The sequence below is a fragment of the Buteo buteo genome, chromosome 10 (assembly GCF_964188355.1).
Source record: "Buteo buteo chromosome 10, bButBut1.hap1.1, whole genome shotgun sequence".
Classification (NCBI taxonomy): Eukaryota; Metazoa; Chordata; class Aves; order Accipitriformes; family Accipitridae; genus Buteo; species Buteo buteo.
Window position 1 is genome coordinate 12,805,749 of NC_134180.1, and position 20,615 is coordinate 12,826,363.

At 37.6% G+C, this 20,615-nt stretch overlaps 1 protein-coding gene across 1 annotated transcript in view; it reads left to right on the forward strand.

Annotated features, from left to right (window-relative positions):
* HMCN1 (hemicentin 1) overlaps positions 1 to 20,615 on the forward strand; it is a 210,130-nt gene that overhangs the window by 48,623 nt on the left and 140,892 nt on the right. The window contains exons 5-10 of the mRNA XM_075038698.1: positions 5,544 to 5,715; positions 7,461 to 7,567; positions 14,005 to 14,125; positions 14,682 to 14,945; positions 15,213 to 15,357; positions 19,398 to 19,519. Of these exons, the coding sequence (XP_074894799.1) occupies positions 5,544 to 5,715; positions 7,461 to 7,567; positions 14,005 to 14,125; positions 14,682 to 14,945; positions 15,213 to 15,357; positions 19,398 to 19,519 (931 nt within the window). The remainder of the gene's footprint in view (positions 1 to 5,543; positions 5,716 to 7,460; positions 7,568 to 14,004; positions 14,126 to 14,681; positions 14,946 to 15,212; positions 15,358 to 19,397; positions 19,520 to 20,615) is intronic.

Sequence of the window (20,615 nt, forward strand, 5' to 3'; positions counted from 1 at the left end):
CAATACTATTTTTTTGTTGTGCACTGGTAGCTGTATGTTCAGAGCATTCTGTCTCAGACATGTGATATCTCTTTGACTTTTTAAAAAAGTAGTTTTATTGACAGACTTTCCCAGCTGCACTGGGAAATGCCATAAGGAATCACATTCAGTATACAACTCTGGAAATCAATCAAATCATGGTTATTTACAACTTCTAATGTGTCATTTTGTGAATGCATAAAAAATTATTTCTGTTTTTTATGCAGACATCTGAATCATGTAGTGGTAGCTCAGTTACACTTTAACTTTGGCAAAGCAGTGTGGAAGCTAGCCCCTTGGACCTGTGTTTTCCATTATTAACTGACTCAGTGAGACAGCTAAATATGTGCCCTTCAGGTTAGATTTTTGACCTGATTTGATTTGGTACCAATAAACTTATTTACTGGATTTTATCAGGGAGGCTTAGCTCCCATTTCTGGTAAGATGTATTCTCACCTTGACAAAAACCAGCCTGGTCACATGCAGTGAACCCTATGCTGGATTATCTCAACAAAGAAACCAAAACCTAAAGAGTTGGTTCCCTTCCACACCCAAAAATACTTGATGCATGGTCTCTGCAGAACATGCCCAAGAGGTGCTGACAGTCTGTCATTTGAAGAAAAGTGGCCCAGTGGAAGTTGAAGCCAGTCTTTTTATGCCAGATGTTTCTTCTGTCCAAAGACCAGAAACTTACCTTAAAAGAATTAGAGTAGCATCACAGTTGCAAGTATACTGATTGGTTCAGCGGCAGACTGTGAGGAGTTGGGGTACAAGACAGGCTCTTCTTTTCCCAATGCTATTTGAATTGGTGTTGCTATTTTTGTGGCAGTGTTGTCTGAATTGACTTTATGGTTAACTGAAATTACTTTTTTGTCATTGATGGGGGAAAGGAGTAGAAGAAGATTGGATTTACTTCACTTTACTGAAAATTCCTTTTCCAATTTGAAAGTGTTCTTTATTCTCTTAAAGTACACTAGACCGCTGTGCATCGTTAAATAACTGTTGCTTGTGTTTCTAGTGATAGGATACAAGGCCTCATATAATTTACCTTTGAAAGAAAGTGAGCTTTTGGAACAATTTCCATGTCTCAGCTCTCCTGTCTGCCAAAAAGTCTATCTGGGGCTCATAAAAGTATTGTTTTGATTAGATTTTTGCTTTGAAATAAAAGGTTGCATGCTGATAAACTTCCCGGTGGAGAGCCTTCCCACTTGTCTCCCAAGTTTGTAGAAGTAACATGGTCTTGCAGTGGCTTGAAGTGAACTATACTGTGTGAAAGCCAGACTTGTAAAGGAAATTTATATGATGTAGTAGACTGAGATGTAATTAGGAAAAAACCCACAACAAACACACAAAAAAAATTAAAGGTGGAAGAACCTGTTTTAAATTCTTTTGCTGAAGTTGTGTGCTATGGAGTTTTGGTGACTGGTTGAAGACATTTTCCCCCTCTTTGGGTTGTTTTCAATCCAGATCCTTTTAATGATTCTATGATTCTAATGGTCTGGCTTGCAGCATGATCCCAGAAACAGACAAGCAGGGGCAGTGAACTTTAGGAAGGAGAACGAGCAGCAGCAAGGAGGGAAGAGAGAGGAATTCTTTGTTGGTTTAACTTCAGAAACAATTCCTTCATGTCCCTGTACTCATGAACTACGACATACAAAAAACAACATATAAAACCTGAGCACCCCAAGGAAGTAACCAATGGCAAGATGATGATTTGGCTCCAGGTGCATTTTATAATCAGTGTGACTGCTGTTAGGCATTGTTCTATATCTTTTGGTAAGAGCTGCTGGAATAGTGTCATTGCCAGTACTCTGATTTTAAGACGTGTTTTTTGTGTTGTAGTTGCTGTCAAATGTCAACAAAGTGCTTTGGGATCACTGAGATCATGTATGCTTTCAATTAGTAATTTTAGGATTTAAGTTTGTTATAATTATTTCTCATTCAATGCAGGAATGGCTTAGAGCAATCATGAACCACTATCTTGTATTGGTTTGTAATGTGGAGAGATGGTTTGTAAGCTTTAGTAGTGCTTGCAAATTGACCTAGATAGAATTGTGTGTTCTTTCCATCTGTGTTTTCTGTTCTAGCTTGTTTTCACTGTGAAATAATGGTTTCAATAGAAAACTGAACTAATTATAGAGAATCTTTTCTCATGAGGCTAGAGTATGAGAGTGAGCTAAGCCACTGAAGGCTTGGACCTTCTAACTCTTTCCAACCATGAGTAGTAAACACAGAACTGGTCCAGGAGTGCTGGATGGGTGGGTTGCCATCTCCACCCTGCTGGCTGCTGTGCTTGCTGCTCAGGAAGAGGCATGTCAGGCTGATAGTCATGAGTTGGGCACGAGGTAGTGATGACTAGAAGACCCCAAAAATGTGTCATGGGGGCTAAAACGGTTACCTAATTTTGTTGTTTAAAAAAAAAAAAAGTAATTTGGGAATAACAATTTTTTCCCTATTGTATCCATGTTAAAATGTCATTTTACCAAATTTTCAGGTATGTATTATTAACCCTTCTGAGCTTAAGAAAGAATTTTGTGTATCAATACCAACGTGATTCCAACTCTTATATGTATTGGCAAAGCTCCTGCAACGATGCTTTACCTTGTGACTTGATTTATTTTGCTTAAGTCTTTTGAAATGAGTTTAAGCTAGACTGGAAGATTCCTTTCTTCTGAAAATTTATACAGGTTCATTAAATTTTACAATTAATTTAAAAACTTACCTGTGGACTTAAGATCCTGGAATTAAATGGAAACTTTTCCATATACCTAGTACAAAAAAGCGTCATATTCTTCTCAATATAGGTGAGTAGAATAGATTGAAATTTCTTTTGGAAGCATTTTTGGACTCAAATGTATAATTTCTAAAGGTAAAACTTAAAATTAGCTGGATCTTTTTGAAGCCTTGTGATTCCTGTTCCAGGCTTGTCTAAAGTAAACAGAGTTGCTGAATAGCTGGTGTCACTAGCTGTTGCAGAAACAGTGTTTCTCTCTTGGGTCACATTACTTCAGGAGTTTTGAGTAGTATAGTTAATTTTACTGTGATTTTAGTATGTTCTTTTGAAAGTATGCCTAAGTACCTTGCTTATGCAGACCCATGTGGAGAGGGCACATGGCACTGTTGTTACACGGTCAATGCTGTTTCACTTCACATTGCGTTGAGAGCGTTCAACATGTCTCAGGTGAGGCATTACTAGTAGTGGAGGGATAATAATTTTTGAAATCATGCCCCCACCATTTCAGATGCATTTTGAATGATGTCCTTCACTTATTTAAACTTTTCACATTTGCACAAAGGTTGCTGGGCATTCATAGTATTAACATAAAAGAACAAGTACACTTTTATTTAAAACAGGCTGGTATCTAGTTTCTATCACAAAGTTATCTCGCATGGAAACCTATGGTATAACCCATTTTTTTAATGGAAAAAGTAGGTAAGTTATGCCCAAGAAACCAAGGAAAGGAGGCTTTTTGGGGCTAGTGTGTTGAATCAGGTCCTAGAGCTAAGGACTTACTCAAGCCCTCCATTGCTGACAGATGACATGTCCAGGTTAGTTTATTGTTGGTTTCCAAGTCTTGTGCACTGACCAGTTGAACTGGCATAATCAAAAGCCTCCTTTAAAAGATGTTTCTGAATGCGGCCATGGTTAACTGTAATCTAAAATCATGGTTCAATATTACTGTAAATCATACTTACAATGTTACATGAAACCAATATTGCTTCAGTGGGGTTAAAAAAAATATGCTGCAGCTCTGTGACATACAGAGCTGATGTAGTGTAATTTATTTTGACAGGGCAGGTGTGTTTTTTGGGGGGATGTTGGGTTTTTGGTTGTGGTAGGTTAGCCTTGGCTAACAGCTGAGCTCCCACTCAGCTGCTTGTTTGCTCTCTGCAGCCAGGCAGTGGGGAGAAAACGGGAGGAATGGAGTGAGAAAGCTTCTGGGTCGAGATAAAGACAGGGAAATCACTTACCAATCACTGTTGAGGGCAAAACAAACTCAACTTAAGGAAAATTTATTTGTTGCCAATTAAAATAGATATTTAATTACTCATTCAGGTAGTGGAAAGCAAAGACAAGTATGAACACCTTTCCCCCAGCTTTCCCAAGCTCAACTTCGCTCCTGACTCCTCCTCCCTCCCCACAGTGCCACAGGGGGATATGGAGGTTGTGGTCAGTACATAGGGGTTTCTCTCTGCTGCTCCTTCCTCCGCATGCTCTTCCTCTCCTTCAGTGTGGTCTCTCCCATGGGCTGCGGGCCTGTCGGGAAAAATCCACTCTGGTGTGGGGAGGTTTCACATGCTGCAGGGAAATACCTGCTTCACCTGGTGTCCCCTCAGGCTGCAGGGAGATCTCTGCTCTGGCACCTGCAGCGCTGCCTCCCTTCCTTCTCTCACCTGGGTACTGCAGGGCTGTTTCTCACACTTTTTTTCCTAGCCCCTTACTGCCTAGGTAGCATTTTGCCCTTTCTTAAATACATTTACACAGTGGTGCCACCAGCGTGGCTGAGGGGCTCAGCTGTGGCTGTGGTGGGGCTGCTGCAGAACTGACTGGGACTGGCTATGTCCAGCACAGGGCAGCCCCTGGTTTGGTTTTGGTCACAAAAATTTCTCTTCTAAAGCATTGTTCCCCTCTATTCTGACCTGTATGCTGTGCCTAGTAGTAATTTGTATTAGGTGGTTTAGGGGGGAAAAATAAAATAAATAAAGAAAAAGTCCATAGATGGCAATTACTCAGTATATCTGGATGAGGGAGTTTTCCTTCTTGCTTCAGGTGATTAATAGTTAGTTGATGACCAGAAACATGCATAGATTTGTATCCTTAATTCCTTTTTAAAGGTGTATGTGTGGATGTTGCGTAGACATGTATCCAGGTCTGTTTCTGTACTGCTTTAAACATGATGCTGATCATGGCTTCAGCAGTATCTTCTATTAAAATTGCATGTCCTCAAAGTGTTAATATTTTTTCAAATATATTTGCCCTAATGTGGCAAATAAGCCTATTCACTTCAGAATAGGAATTGAGTACCTATTGACAAATGGTAACTGCACTGGTAAGACAACATTGTTTTGGTCCTTGTTTTTCCAGGCTGTCTGTTTTGTCATATCATATGTATTGATTCTTACATTGAACGGTAGAATTTGAAGCTTACCTTTGCTTTGATGTTGCTGCTTTGTTTCCTGTATATTCCTGGCATGCTTTCTTCTTTTCTTTCTGTATTCCTGTGCTCTTGTGTGTTCCTGATACAAGTTGAAAACCTGTTTGTGCTCTCCCCAGAATGTCTTTGTTGAAATGGATGCATTGGGCGATTGTATTAGGCAAGTCCTTTACCACTGTGTTTGCTCAGGGTGATGCACTAGCTGCATATCATCAGACAATAGGATCATAGGTGAAAGTAGTGATCTTCTATTATAATAGAAGTTAACGTGGAATCTCTACAACACAGTAGAGATAGTATTTCAGCAGAAGACATTTCAACAACAAATACATTTGACAGTATAACAACAACTGTTATTTTCTCTTCTAGGTGTTAAAATGGGTTGAAGAAGCAGTTCAAGCCTCCAAAGTGCATCTCTTGTCCACAGACCATTTGACCATGGCTGTAAATACTTGGCAGATCCCTTTTGATCCAAGTCTGAAAGAGGTTACAGTGTCCTTGAGTGGTCCTTCACCAGCAATTGAAATTCATGATCCATTAGGTGAAGTAGTTTATACCTTCTTTTGTGATAGCAAAAAAAAGTGAATAAAAAAGTCAAATCATCTCCAACTGTCTCCAGTAAGGAAGGCCATATTTGTGATTCATAAATGTCTTTCACATTTTGAAAACCAGTATCAGGATTTCAGGATATTTTTTAATGTTATTTTACTTTTAAAATACAGGATCTTTGGATATCTGCACTTCTGATATTTAAATTGTTCCTGATGTTCCATTTTTTTGACTCAGAAGAAACTGGAAGTCTCCCCTATTCTGACCACTTCATCTCACCTCCATCTACTTTCTTACTGTTTGTCCTTGCATTTCAAATTTCTGGACGCTGTTGTTTTTCATGTATTTATGTAGTCACTGAACCATCATTTAGGGGTTATACATGACAGTTGTTTTTTATGTGGTGGAGGGTAAACCAAGGTCTGGATTCTTTGAACTATGAAAAAATTCAGAATCAAACCCTGTCTCATGCCAATCTCTAGCTGAACAGTGTGTGATGGGGAATGCAATGACAGATTTAGATGCTAATTTGTAATTGAAGATATTTTGAACAAATCTACTGTTCATTGTTATGTTGATGCCTTAAGAACCTGGAACAGCTCTCCAAAACCAAATTCAGATCATACTTTGTATTCTCTGAATTACTTTTGTGCTAAGGATATAGCTTAGGTTTTAGTATCTTGGAAATATTTTATGCACAGGATGGGTTCCATGCTATATAACTTGGTCTCTTCTCCACTGATGCATTCTTCTTTGTTTACAGGAAAGAAATTTACTCAGAGTGTTTCTCTTCATACTATAACAACACACAGTCTTGGGCGCAACTGTCAGGCTTAGCTGAAGTTTTGGGCTCATCTATATGTTTTCCTTTCTCATAGGTCAGCTCCATGCACCTAAATCCACACAGTTTCACTGAAGTTAGTTGAGGCATGTCTAATAAGGTCTTAAAAAGTGACCCTGGGACATGCCATTCTCAACTTCACCTTTCCCTTTCATGCTCTGAAAGAGCCAGATGTGTTTTTAGTGCTGATGGTACTTTGTAGTCAGCCTTGAGCAAGCAAAATGCTTATATGGAGAACTAGTTCCTGCATACAACCATCCATATATTTGTATGCGTACATGTACATATAAAGTGTGGTATGGTGCAGTATGAAAACTTGCACTCTTTTATTGATGTCTGTAATGTCTAACAGGCTAAATTCTCTGTGAAGATCTCTATGCATTCCCACCCTTATTCACATGCTAATGCCCCTCTGCCAGGAGAAACCTGGCTTATCAGTATTTTCACTTGTGGAGTTTATCCTGCTTGAAATAGGTCTAGAGAATGGAAGAGTGAGTGGGCTGGCAGCTGGCAGGCAGGTTAGGGTAAGTCTGTTGCAAGATCTCCTTCGAGGGAGTTTGCTTCTGTGCTGCCTCCTTTCACTGAAAGCTGAGTATTTTCTGTGAACAAGATAACTTATTTTACTTATGCTTTCTGGGTTTATCACAGCTCTGTATTGTTGCAGGATGTATTAAATATCCCAAGTGAATAAAAAGAGTGAAAATAAATGAGCATTTTTAGTATTCTGGCAAAGAATTACAGGGAATTTTGACTGTTGTAAACGTCATTGACCACTAAGTAGTAAGTCAAGTATTGTAAAATACATCAAGACAGAAGAACAATATTGTATTTACTCTCTGTTTTTTTTAGGCAATATTGTATTTAATCAATACTGTATTTATTTCTTGTTTTTTTAGGCAAGCAGATCAGTAAAGGATCAGGACTGAATGAATTGCTAAATATCCACAACTCTGCAAAGGTAGTAAATGTCAAAGATCCAGAGCCTGGAACGTGGACAATTAAGGTAAAGTTATGGCAGAAATCACATATGACTTGTCCTATAGCTTATAAGGGGGTTGTATAATGATTTACTATGCTATTTATCATAGATACTCATAGATTAGTTTGTGTTTATAAATGTCCTTTCTGACCTATGTGTTGTGACATATTTTGAAGGCAGTAGTATAAAATTCTTATTGAGATGATAACGAATTAAATGTTACTATCTTAAGTCAAATCCTTAGGTCATCCTTTTCCTTTGGACAGAAAAAGTATGAAGTGAGCACTGAATTTTTGGAGTCTAGTGAGCAGATACTCTCTGTAGAAAGTGTGGGCACAGAGGGGCTTTGCTGTGTATAGCATGTTTGGAGGACCAGGAGAGAGAGATGATGTGCACTTTGCAAGCCAGATTTTTCATTAGCAGGTTCACAAAGTCAGTAAACATACATTTAATTTGAACTCCTTATCAGTAAATTATTTAAATACTACAGCATGTAAATTTGTTCATGTGAGTGCTATCCTAGCACATACAGTTACAGAATGTACCCTAAAGGATTTGGAAATGTTAAGTTAAGATCAACATGATTAGCAGTAATAACCAAACAAGAAAGGATCATTAAGGCTCTGCTGAAATGGTCGTCTTGTAACTGACTGTAGCAACCTAATATGACCACTTGATCAAGCTCCCTATGCCAAAGGTTGCTGCCCCCACAACAGTCTGTAGGAAATTTCCCCTTTCGTCTGAAGGCTCCTTACACTAAGCACAATCTATATGCACTGAAGTGGATGAAGAGCAATCATACCTGCTGGTTCTGAGAGTGGTAGCAAGCAACCAGCTCCTAGGTAATGATACATTAACATACTTGCTTCTGAAATGAAAGAACAAAATGTCCCAGCGATGAAAGGGACACTTAGAACTATGGGTCTATGGGATTTTCTCTGGGTCACAGTGCTAGTTTAAATGTTTGCAGTTGGCCCTGTGTTTCTGTGAGTGTCGTATCATGGTTTTAAGGCATGTGGTGAACAAGGTGTGTAAATGCAATAACCTCCAAGAGCACTTATGACCTGTTACTACACAAAGAACTGGGAGCTGTGAATTGAAGCCAGTGTAGCTGAAATGTTTACTGTTTGTAGATCAATAAATGTATGTATAAAATAGGTGTAAATCAGGAACAGAAAGTGGATTGCTTAGACTAGCCTAAACCTCTAATTTAGCAGAGATTCAAGTTAACAGAGTATATCAGGCCGAAAATTGTTTATCTGCAACCATAATAGGGAAAAAGGATGAGCAAGAGCACTCTTACTATAATGCAGTAAACTGGAAGATGAAGCTTAGGATTTGGCTAGACCTAGGGAAACGTATGTATTCATCATTTTGTTTTACAGCGTGTTCATTATGTCATTTTAATCAACTGTTCAAAATGTAATTGCACCAAATGTAAACAGAATGTTAAAACTTTAAGGATTGTGCTATGGGAAAGATAGTATTTAAACTTAAGAACTAGCCACAACGCTGTTTTTATGGCTAGATGCTGATGTTTCAAAACACTTGAAACGTGTTAGTTAATAAATGACACCCCGCTACCACACCTTAAAATCTGTGCAAGGCCTACCTGTTTATGTAGAAATCACACCATTTAACTATGTTTTGTGGACAGATTGTCTTCAAACAAAGTCGATCTGTACCTTGAGCTGGTTTGTAGGGAGCAGCATGTGTTGATATATGTGCTTAGAGTGGGGTAGAGGAAGGGAGGTATAATGAACTGTAAGTTTTTACATCATTTTGTCAACTCTTTTGTGTAATTGTGGCCTAAACTGACTCATGCTTTGTTTTATTGTTGTATACTTCTTTGCATAGGTAAAGCAGCATGATCCCAGCTTTCCTAAATTGATGTGGAAACAATCATACTGGTATAGGTCCTTTCCAACTGAACTATACTATTCTAGAAGTATAAATACTATATTGTCATTTTTGGAGGGGATGTCACCCGTGTAAGAGTCCTTTATAGCCAAGTTAACAATGAGGTGTGCTGAATGGATGCATGCTGTGTATTGTTTGTGCCATATGTGCAGAGGTGGTTTGAAAAGGATTATTAATTCACATACAGAACTGTAGGAAACTATTGATACTACTACAGAACTAGAACTAGAAAAGCAGGTTGAGCTCTGCAGCTCTATGGAGAATTGTTTGAATGTCTGTCTATCCTTCCAGGACCAGAAATGCTGAAAAACCTGGTGGTCTGTTTAAAAAACAAAACAAAATAAACCCCCAAACACCAAACATGTTTGGGTCCCGCTGGATGTAGTAACATCAGACATTGGGTACTGAGAGAACTTTTCCTACAGTCAGTGCCTTAGTATTCAACTCTGTAGCTCACTGGAATCTTTTAGGTTAAGCCTGCAGTCTAGTAAACATTCAGTGCCCTGCAACACAGAGGAACAGAGTACAGAAAAAGCAAAAGCCCTATGTGATCTCTCCTTGGCCCTGTATAGCTGTTGCTGAGCTGAGGCCTTTTTGGATGTGAGCTGAGCCATGTGGAACCACTTGTGTATGCCTGCACTACGTTGCCCAAATTTCTGGATTCCAGAAATTGCTGAGAGAGGAGCTTGCCACTCTTACAGGCTCAGTGTGTAACACCCTTCAGACCTAATAAGCTCTCCTAAAGCTGAGGCTGGCATTCAGCGTGGTGCGAACTGCCAAGTGGCTCAGCTGGAACGAGGCCAGCATGCTCAGCTAGATGCAAACCAGTCCCGGCCAAAGCATCAGGCTTCTCCTGCAGTAAGGGTTTTTAAGGTTTTTGGTTTTTTAAGCTCAGCATAATGCTGTTTCCAATTCTGTGGAGAATAAAATACTCAAATTTATGTATTTTGGATAACAACAAAAAAAAGAGTCTTGAATATAGTTGAAATATTTTAATTAGTTTTATGAGCAAACCAGGTCTTAATTAGGTTTGTGCAAACAGCTTATACAGGTACTTGTTTCCTGGAAGTGCAAAAAGTTTTAATTTTAGTGAGATAACAAATGATGGTGAGCTAAACACTATTAGCTGCTATTAAATCAACTGCAGAATGATCAGTCCAAGAAGATCTCACCTTAATCCACGAACAAGTGTTAGTGCGGTTTCAATGCTCAGTGAAGTCTTTAAACCAGAGGTTTGAGTAATATAAAACACACAGTATGCAATCCAGTAGACTCCTGTGCTGCAGGAGGCCTCCAGTTGCCTTCAGGTACTTCAGTATGAGGACATCAAATCTATGCATGTATGTGTATTTGATAAATAAGTTTTCCTTCCAGGTCTGCTATAGTATTCTTGGTTTACAAGGTGATGGGAGTCTTTCCAAAGAGCAATAACATGAGATGAGCACGTGGCTCCTCCCTCCATAGCGTATCAGCGAAGGAAGCATGCTTCTTCAGAAAGATAGTCCTGCTGTTGCTTGTGTTTCCTGCACCTCAGAGTTAGCTGTGAGACTAAATTTATCTGCTGGTCCTACTGCTGAGATACCTACCAAGAGATGGGCCTCAACAGGAACAGTCTGACTCTGTTTAATAGAAGAGGGAGCATCAGTTTGCTTTTGCTAACTCCATCCCACAAAGACCTGCCCTGTGGACTCCTCTTAAAAGGTTTCTTTGGAGCAATTTGGGAGGCATCCAACTTCTTGCAAGTAACAGTTACGTGCAAACTCCAAGACAGCAGCATTAGAAGGCAGTTGTATCTGAGTGATGGAGGTGAATCAGTGGGGGAGAGGCAGGGGTAAGAAGCCATTAGCTGCTGTTTTGTTCTGTTCTTTCTTTGTTTTTGTTCTATTAATCAATAGCCCACAGCTTTTTCAGCTGAGCAATCCCACAAAAACTTCCCTGCTGTATAGAGTTAAACGATCCTCTGTGTGGTTGAGAAAAGGAGAGGAAAATCAATGAGAAATCAGCAGAAAAACTTGGCTGTTCTTGTGATCAAGACAGGTCTTTAATGACTGCTGTTGTTCTTACTCCCTTACATCCCTATAGCCAAATGCAGCTGGTTTGATGGAGTGTAATGACAAACCAGTCCAGAGTAATTTCCACTGAATGAGCACATTCCTTAAAGCCTTAATTCAGCTGCATAAATATAAATATATAAATACAACAGTGCAATAAAAATTTATTTAGCCATTTTAGCTTGGTTTTTCTGTTATGAAAACTAACAGTTTGTTTTACAAAACCCCATACATTTTTTTCATATGTTTGTTTATAGATACCTGCATTTTGGGCAATTTTATTTTGTGTTTGTTTGCAAGACCGGAAAGCATTTTTTTCCTGACATCTGTGACAGATACATGTTTGCTCTTTTTATCATATTTGTCCAGACTGGTAGGAAAAACACTAATGTACAATACCAGTGATCCATGTTAAACTACAAATAACGAAAAGAGACTTGACAGACACTAATTGGAAAGCAATCTTTGGGATGAAGTTTATTCTTAGGTGTTTGTGTAAGACTGCCAGCTCCTAGGCACGACAGTGACAGATGCATTTATTGTTACTAGTAGATGGTGAAATTTTGTAAGGTTATTCTAGCCTTAAAAATTCGCAAGTATCCAAAGGTCTGAATAATTCATAAAGAGAAATAATTTCCCAATGTATTTTTCTATGGATTGTTTACTTGGCTTTAGTCACTGGCTTGTTTTGTTTGCACTAGGATTTTAAGGCTGTGACTGAAGACTTAAAAAAAAAAACAAAACCCAACCCAAAAAGCTTTGTGAAAAGTTTATTCACACCATAAATTCCTTATACAGATGTATAAAGCTATAAAAAGAAAACTTTGTCACTGAGTTTGTCTAATGCGATTTTAACTGCCAATTAACACTTGATAACATGAGTTGTTTGGCACACTTAAATATTTCTTTGTATTGTTAACAGCTGGTTTATATAAAAAAGGCTTTAGTAGTGATTTTTCTGAGGTGAAAGGCTAACCAAATAGAAGCAAATAGAGGTTGTTTTAATCAGATAGACATCAATTTGTCATAGTGTCTAAATGGCTGTCCCTAGGCATTTAGTTGTAAGAAACAACTGTTTAATGTTCACATGCAGCTGTATCAGAGGTGGTTACTAAACTGAAGGAATTACATATTTGAGAATGGATCAGATAATACTCTCTAGATAGATAAAGCTCAGTGAGTGAAATTATTTCGTTTTAATACTGATTTTCTTTCACATTGCAAGTCTCGTGTGCTGTATCGTCCCCCTGAACAACAACTTGGAGTAGATTCTACTAACTGCAGATTTGATCTTGGCTTAATATAGCTTAGATATCACTCTTCACAGCCTTTTGAACTTTATTTTTTCCTGCTGTTCTGGTTGAAATTGACTATGGGTTTGTCATTGTTAATTAAGTCTGTAAAAATCTAACTCCTGGCTTAGTGCAGTGCAGCAGTGTTTTGTTTGTTGGGTTTGGTTTTTTTTGTGTTTTTTTTTTTGTTTTTTTTTTTTTTTGTTGTTTGTTTGTTTGTTTGTTTTTTGGTTTTTTTTGTTTGTTTGTTTGGGTTTTTTTTTGTTTTTTTCCTAACATCTGAAGGGTGTGGAAGTAGGTGAGGACAAAAAGCCTTGGGTTCTTGTGCACCCTTGGCCGGCAGCAGTTGTCCTTTTCTTTCTCAGCATAGAATGATAGAAAGTAACTCAAGATAAAACAAAGTAATTCTAAGATTGAGGACTTGCATAAAAGCTACTGTAGTCTCAAACAACATAAAGCTAAGGCTTTTCAAGAGTGGATGGATGGGTTGGGGGTGTGATTTGTTTTTTGCTGATTCAACCAGAATGACAAGGTGGGTGGGGGTGGGGATGGTGGAAAGGGGTGAGAGGTACTTCTGCATCCTCTGCTTTCTCACTGAGACCTTGACTGGGAAAGAGAAGAATCTTTAATATATGGTGTTCGTTGAGGTTGCAACTTGTTTCCTGATATACAGTGCCTATGATATTTGCATATGCCTCGTGGGTAAAATTAGTTTTGTGTATATTTAAAAAGGGAGCTTGCTAATAAATAGAAAGGTAAGATAAATTATTGTAGCACTGCAAGTAAGTTGTTCATATATATTATCAGCAAAAATTTTACATGGATTTTTCTGTTGACTTGTGTTTCATTTACTATTTTGTAGTATACTTTAGAACGGTCAAAATCCTAACTTCCAGACAGTCTCCTGTTACAGTCACTGGCACGTGACAAGTAGTTGTTGATCTTGCGTGTTTGTGTTGTGATTTACCTCCAAGACAAATTGTCTCTTTTTGCAATGCTACAATTGCAGGGTCCAGTATCTAAAAGTAAAGCTTTATTATCGGCATTTTTACTTAAAACTTTTGACATAAGCCTCCATTCTGTCTTGTTTTTAATGAAGACTGAAGTCTGACCACTGAACTCGGTGGATGGATTAGAAACTTTGCAATTCCTGAAATGCTAATTATGCACATGATCTTTCACTCTGTTGCTTTTTCAGACCTCGAGCAGTGGAAGGCACTCTGTTCGGATCACAGGTCTCAGCACTATTGACTTTCGAGCTGGGTTTTCTAGGAAGCCAACATTAGACTTTAAAAAAACATCCAGCAGACCAGTGCAAGGTTTGTTTCCATTTTAGTCTATGTTAAACAATAAACGTTTTTTAGGCCCCCAAAATCAAGTAGAACTCTGTGATGATCTCTCTGGTGAATTTTGTGATAAACCTGGGGCTGCTGTTCTTGGGCCTTGAATGTGTGAGAGCAGCCAAGGTTCCTGTTTTATCATACTGCAGTATTTTTTCGTATTAGCTAGGGTTTTTTTTATGTCATGAAAATCCAGATGTTTTTATGAAATGCCTCAAAATTGCAACACTGTTGCTGTTACTTTTGGAGCTTCAGAAAAAGCCTTTGGCTCTGGGGCATGGTGAGGAGTTGATAAAGAGGCTGCTGTTTCAGAAACACCTGTTGGAAATCAGTAATTTAAACCCTGATAATGAGTGCTGTGTCTCCTGACAGCTAATAAGCAGAGCACAGCTTAGCATAACTTAGTTTTTTGCTACTTAGTAAGGGTTGAAACTGAATGGTGCATTCATGGAGTAGTGAGCCATAAATATGAATTTAACCTTTCCTTATTTATTTATTTATTAGCACTTGAAATAGTGTGTTTCTGTTTTCCTAGGGATTCCTACCTTCGTGCTGCTAAATACCACAGGGATCTTTCTTCCAGCTAGAGTAGACCGACTGGAACTTCTGAGTATTACAGGGGAACTTCTTAAGACCTTGCCTGTGAAATACTATCCTGACAGAAAGCCCTATGGACTATGGAATATTTCTGACTTCATTCCACCAGATGAAGCTTTTTTTGTTAAAATAATGGGCTATGACAAGGATGATTATCTTTTTCAGAGAGTTTCAAGTGTTTCATTTTCTAGTATTACTCCTGGTAAGAGATTTTAACTTGAATCGAATGGATGTTTGTCATATCTAAATCAGTTAAAATTGATATCTAGTATCTTTTTCTAACCTTTACAAGTACTTTCTGTGCTGTTTCCTTCCAATGTTCTATCTCTAGATCATGATGGACAGGTTAATGTTATTATCTACTAAGTATAACTTTATCAGAAATTGAATTTCCTTTTAATAAAAGGAAAAGATGGGATGTATGTTAGTAGCTGTTAATAATCTTTTGGGGAATATTTGCTTTCTTCAGCTTCTCCAAAAGTTACAATGCCCACCAAGACTCCAGGATATTATTTACAGCCAGGGTCTGTTCCTTGCCACGTAGAAAGTCTTATACCTTTTACTCAGCGTTTTACTAAAAATGGAGTAAAACTAGGAGTGGATCAGTTCTTCAAGTAAGTAGTGACCTTTTTTTCCAATACTGTTTTATTTCCTGCTTATATCCTGTGATTTCTATTTATTATTTACTATTATATACTGCTTATATCCTATTACTTCCATTCTGTTATTTTTGGTGATATTTGTTAGGGAGGCTGTATTCTATGGAGAGATTTATAAAATATATATATATGCATGTTAGAGGAGGGTGTACACTTTGCACAGATGATGAAATTATATGTTTCTGGCCAAAATCCCCCTCAAATGCGTGTTCTTAAATTATGATAAACTGGGTCTAAAAGTCTAGAAGGCAAATGCTTTTAATTTCTATTTTTAAAAGTTATGTAAAGTAGATCAGTAACTAGCTTTTTTTCTGGAACACCACCACCTCCACCCCCAGCCTCCTCCAATGATACATAGATGATTCTGTAACATACATTAACGTGCTTTATTTTTAATGGCCTTTCATGGATGCCCTAGAAGTATATCATATGACCTACTCTAGAAAATTTTACTCTTCAGAAAATCTCTCAAAATAGGAAAACTTACACTGAATATATGAGAAGGCTCTTTAGATTTCTGTATAGAAAATGGATTGCATGCTCTTTCTCTGTAGAATGAGATAAGAATAATAAATAAAAAAAAAAAAAGACATAAAATACTCATAAAGTCCATCTTGTAATTCTGGTAGCTGAGAACGAAAGGGAAGTATGTATTGGAAAACAGTGTTGGTAGCCTCTTGCAAAGGGTTTTGTTTGGCTTTTTTTTTTTTTTTTTATGAGGTGTCATTTACATTTAGTCAACCCCAGCACATACTTTAGCAGCTGTGTAATTTTTTCCATTCAAACCACACACTTCTTTCTACTCCTTGCTTTTCATGTATCCAGCACCTTTATGATTGGGCTGCATTTTTCATTTTTTGTATTACAGACCAGATGAATGAACAGATCATCCAAGTTAATTTAACAAAATATATTTCAAGCCAAATATTATTGATCACAGTTAAATAGATTCTAATTCAGCTTGGCTTGTCTGCATTTTATTAGTAGTGAAGTTCCATACAGGATTTGTCCACTTATTAGTTTAATGCAGATACGAGCTATATTATTGCTCTGCATTGAATGAGTTTGAGTTTTGTTTTGGTGACAAGATGTCATCTTTACTCAATTTTTTTTAATACTTATTTCAAAAATGGTTTATAGGTTGAATATTATAGTTCTATTATGACAGTTGTCTATGTGAAAATACCATTGGAATGAATATAGGTTTAGGGTTCCTGAAGTGAACATACTTTGAAATTTTTTTTTTCTACTGTGATTCCAGAGGTACTATCAGCTGTGATAATAATTTCTAATTTTAAATGAATAACGTGTAGGAAAAAGAAATTTCTCTAAAATTGCAACAGCTTTGTTTTCCTAGATTTCTGCATCCTGTGGTGGGTGGTCTAGTAAGAAAATTTGGATTTTGATTAATATCCTAGTGCATTTCTGACAAGTCTGATTTAGGAGACCAAGAACAGTAGTTAAGTACCTCATGCCAGTGGGAAGTCAGTGGGCACTAAGCACTAATGTGTCTTTAAAATCCATTCTGTATTATAAATGGCAGATCCCATCAACCCTGCAAAGGTCAGAATTGGCAAAAATAATGCATGAAATTCTCACAAGAAATCCAGTCAATTTAGTTAGTTAAAATACTAATTATAATAATAATTAAAAAAAATTTGCTCTGAATCAACTGATATTTGTGGTTGTTAGTCAAGTCTAGTATATGATTTGCGAAACCATGCAGAATATATCCCTCCAAACTATGTGTTAGCTAGTGTGGTACAAGTGAATCTTCGGTTTTAGTTCATTCATGTGAGTCACAGCCTGCTGCTGGTAACTTCCCAGGTGAAAACGTGATAAGGAGCATGGTGGTTTGTGGTGACCAAGAGGTGAGGTTAGATACAACATGAATATCACTGTGCTCTCTGTCAGTGTTTCTACAGTAACTAATAACCAGGATGTAATTTGGTCTTCAGATTTTGCAGCTTGGCTAAGGGAGCATGTTTGTATTTTCTAGACTGACTAGGTAAGCAGCTTGATCTGCAAATTGCATATATTGTATAATGATTTGGGTAAATAAATGACTTGACATTGAAAGGTTCTGTGTTATCCCAATAACACATGTTGCAAAGAGTTGTGTGCAGTTACTGCTTTTTAGAGTCAGTGCCAAAGTATGCAGCATATGCCTTGAGGTGCATATTATTCATTGCTGCCATATTTAGTTATTTTTAATAGACCACCACAGGTCTCTGTTTGCCAAGCTTTTCCACTCTGGACACATTTTCTTTTATGCTTCTGTTCTCAAGGAGTCCATGTTTGACATCTGGTGTACAGCAAAAGTCAGGAATGAAGAAGAGGAGGATTGCGTAACTTCACTTTTAACATACTTTCCATGAGAAAGAGAAGTTTCTCACTTTTTACTTGGAAGACACACTACCTAATTCTTTAGTGTTGGCAGTTACTGCCATGTCCATTTGCCAGCATTGCATTGTAAAATGTCATAGATTTGATATATGATATATTAGGTTATCTAGAGTAAGTATGAATTATGAGAGAATAAGTAGGAAGCCATTTGAGGTCACTGTATACTGTTTTCATCTGTGGTGTAGTTGGATTGTCTGTCTCATGGTGCTACAGCATTGAACTTTCACTCATAGTCCAAGTTTCTTTCTCTTGTTCTCTCTATGTTCTTTAAGCATTGATAAATCTATTCAGACAAATGAGAGAGAGACAAAGGATTCACTAATTTAGTGTTTTCCCATAATGTGTCAATTACTTGCCAATGCTATCACAGATACTTCAGTGCTCATCAGTTTTGTTTATATGCCATAGCAACAGGCCACAGAGAGAGCTGGGACACTGCAGAAGAACCACTGTTTTGCTCATTAATGTCATCATCTGTGTGTCTGTTGCACCATTAGTTGTATAAAATGTGGTTTTGAATCTTGAGAAGCTGTAACTGTTTTTAAGCACATGTAACCACCAGCTAATGTAGTTGTACCTTTATCCTCTTCTTGACTTTGACATTATATGTGAATGATACATGGTGTTATTGCCTATCAGCTTTGTCCTTGTGATTGATAGAAGAACTGCAAGTATTTTTCTGGATTCTTGTTATATTATCTTGCTTATATCTCGTCTGTACCCCACCCTCCATTTTCAGTCTTGAATCTATCAATTCTGTCTTTATGTGTTGCGCTGTTTATTTTTGTATGGCTAGTCAATCAATGTGCAGAATATTGGATTATCATAGTTATTGCTGGTCGTAAGTTCAAAGGTGCAGCTGGCAGAGCAGAAGTCAGTCATCTTCATATCATCTTCCCATTCTGCTGGATTGTAAATGTTTGGGATTGAGGTAGTCCCTGCAGTTTAAAAAGTACAAAGAGAGCTGCCTAGATGTAGTCATCTTGTGGTAGGGTAGATGCTGCTGTCTACACTATATGAACCTACTAGTGGATTTGCATATAGGGGGGAGAAAGCAGAGTATATCAGGTAAAGAATGTGGTCTCCTTTATGTGTAACCCCTATCTGTACCTGTGAGTTTGAGAAGCTCAGGCTGGGAGGTTGAACCCTTGTTACCCTTGCTAGTAAGAGCCACAGGTTTGGTACCACATACTGGGTCTACATAGAAACTTGTCAGTATTAAGGAAAGTTGTCTTCTCAAGTAGTAAATATAACAATAGAATACGAAGAGCTGAGTGCATGACTGCAAATACAGTGGGTTTAGTTACTGTGTGACAACTGTTGACATATATTAAAGGCATATTTGTAGATGTGTGAGTGAGATGTTCTGCAAAAACTTTACATTTCTTAATATTTATAAGAAGCCTGACAATGTATATACAATTTCTTTAAATAAAATCCATAAAGCTAGATCCAATTTGATTCATCAGAGGGCCTGTTTTTCCTCTTAATTGTTGTGAAACTCTCCTATGTCTGTAGTCAGGAAACCAAGTTCTTGCACCTCTTGATTCCTTCAGGAATTTAGTGAGTATACCCTTTTCTTCCTCCAGAGAATCATCTAGTATGAGTTGGGAAATTGCCACGGTCTCCTTGTCTGATGAAGGCTTCTATGAATGTATGGCAACTAGCAGCGCAGGAACCGGACGTGCACAGACATTTCTGGATGTATCAGGTGGGTAGTAGTCCATCCTTCTATGCTGAAGTGTGGTAATACATTGTACTGGAATGCTTAACAAAGAGCAATGGCACTTGGGGCCAATAAAATACATGTCCAGTTCTAAGTATATTTTTAATTAATGTGTTTTTTTCTCACCCATGTACATAAGTGTGCTGATGTTTATTCAGCAAATCTGTTTTAAATATTAAGGTTGGATTTGTTTTAATTAGTTCCTACCACCAGTTGGACTTGCAGAGTAGATACGGCCTGTACAAGCAGAAATTGAAATCTCAGATTTCAATTGTTAACTTGACTGTATGTATGTATTATCTGATAGATGAGGAATTACAAAAGTCACATAAAAAAGTTTTCTGTTGTTTTTTTTTTTTTTTAAACAAGATTCAGTAAATTGTTAGAAATCCCTTCTCATCTTTTACCTTGAATTTTTTAGAAGTGAATAATTAGGATGAAGGAAATAAAATTAAATGAGAAATAACTTGGGCTAATCACGAAGATAATTTTGAATAAACAGTAGCATTTAGTTGCTAGCCCCCAAATGGCTAGCAATCAGTATCTATCCAATAGATAATTTTAATCACTGTTTGTTTGGGTTTTTAAAATTTAATTTAAAATATTCCTAATTTCATAAAAATCTCAATTTAAAGGACAACTAGTTATAAATCTATCTGGTCATCCATTTAGTATGATTGGTGTGCTTTATGTGTTGAAGCCATTTCGAAGCTTAAAGCACTGATACTCCTCTTGCTGAGGGAGAGGGAGTTTTCCTTATGTAAGTTAATGACCTGTTCAGACTTGGGGCACTAAATGATTATGCCCCATTAATTATTACTGAAAGTTCATTATGGTAAGAAAGAATCCTTCCTGAAAAGTGAATAGTATCATCCAGTTCAAGCTTTGGACTTAAAAAATTGGAGTGGGAGAAAGGGAGAGAGTAAAGTTGGTCTTCTGTGAAGACAAATGTAAAGCTATGCTGCTTGCGTCCTGTCAGTCTGACCGCTGGGACATGTGGACTTTGGTTATTGCCTGCAGATGATGATGCTGCAAGTTTCAATTGCAGATCAGCTAGAAAAGTTTCCCCAAGTAAACCAAC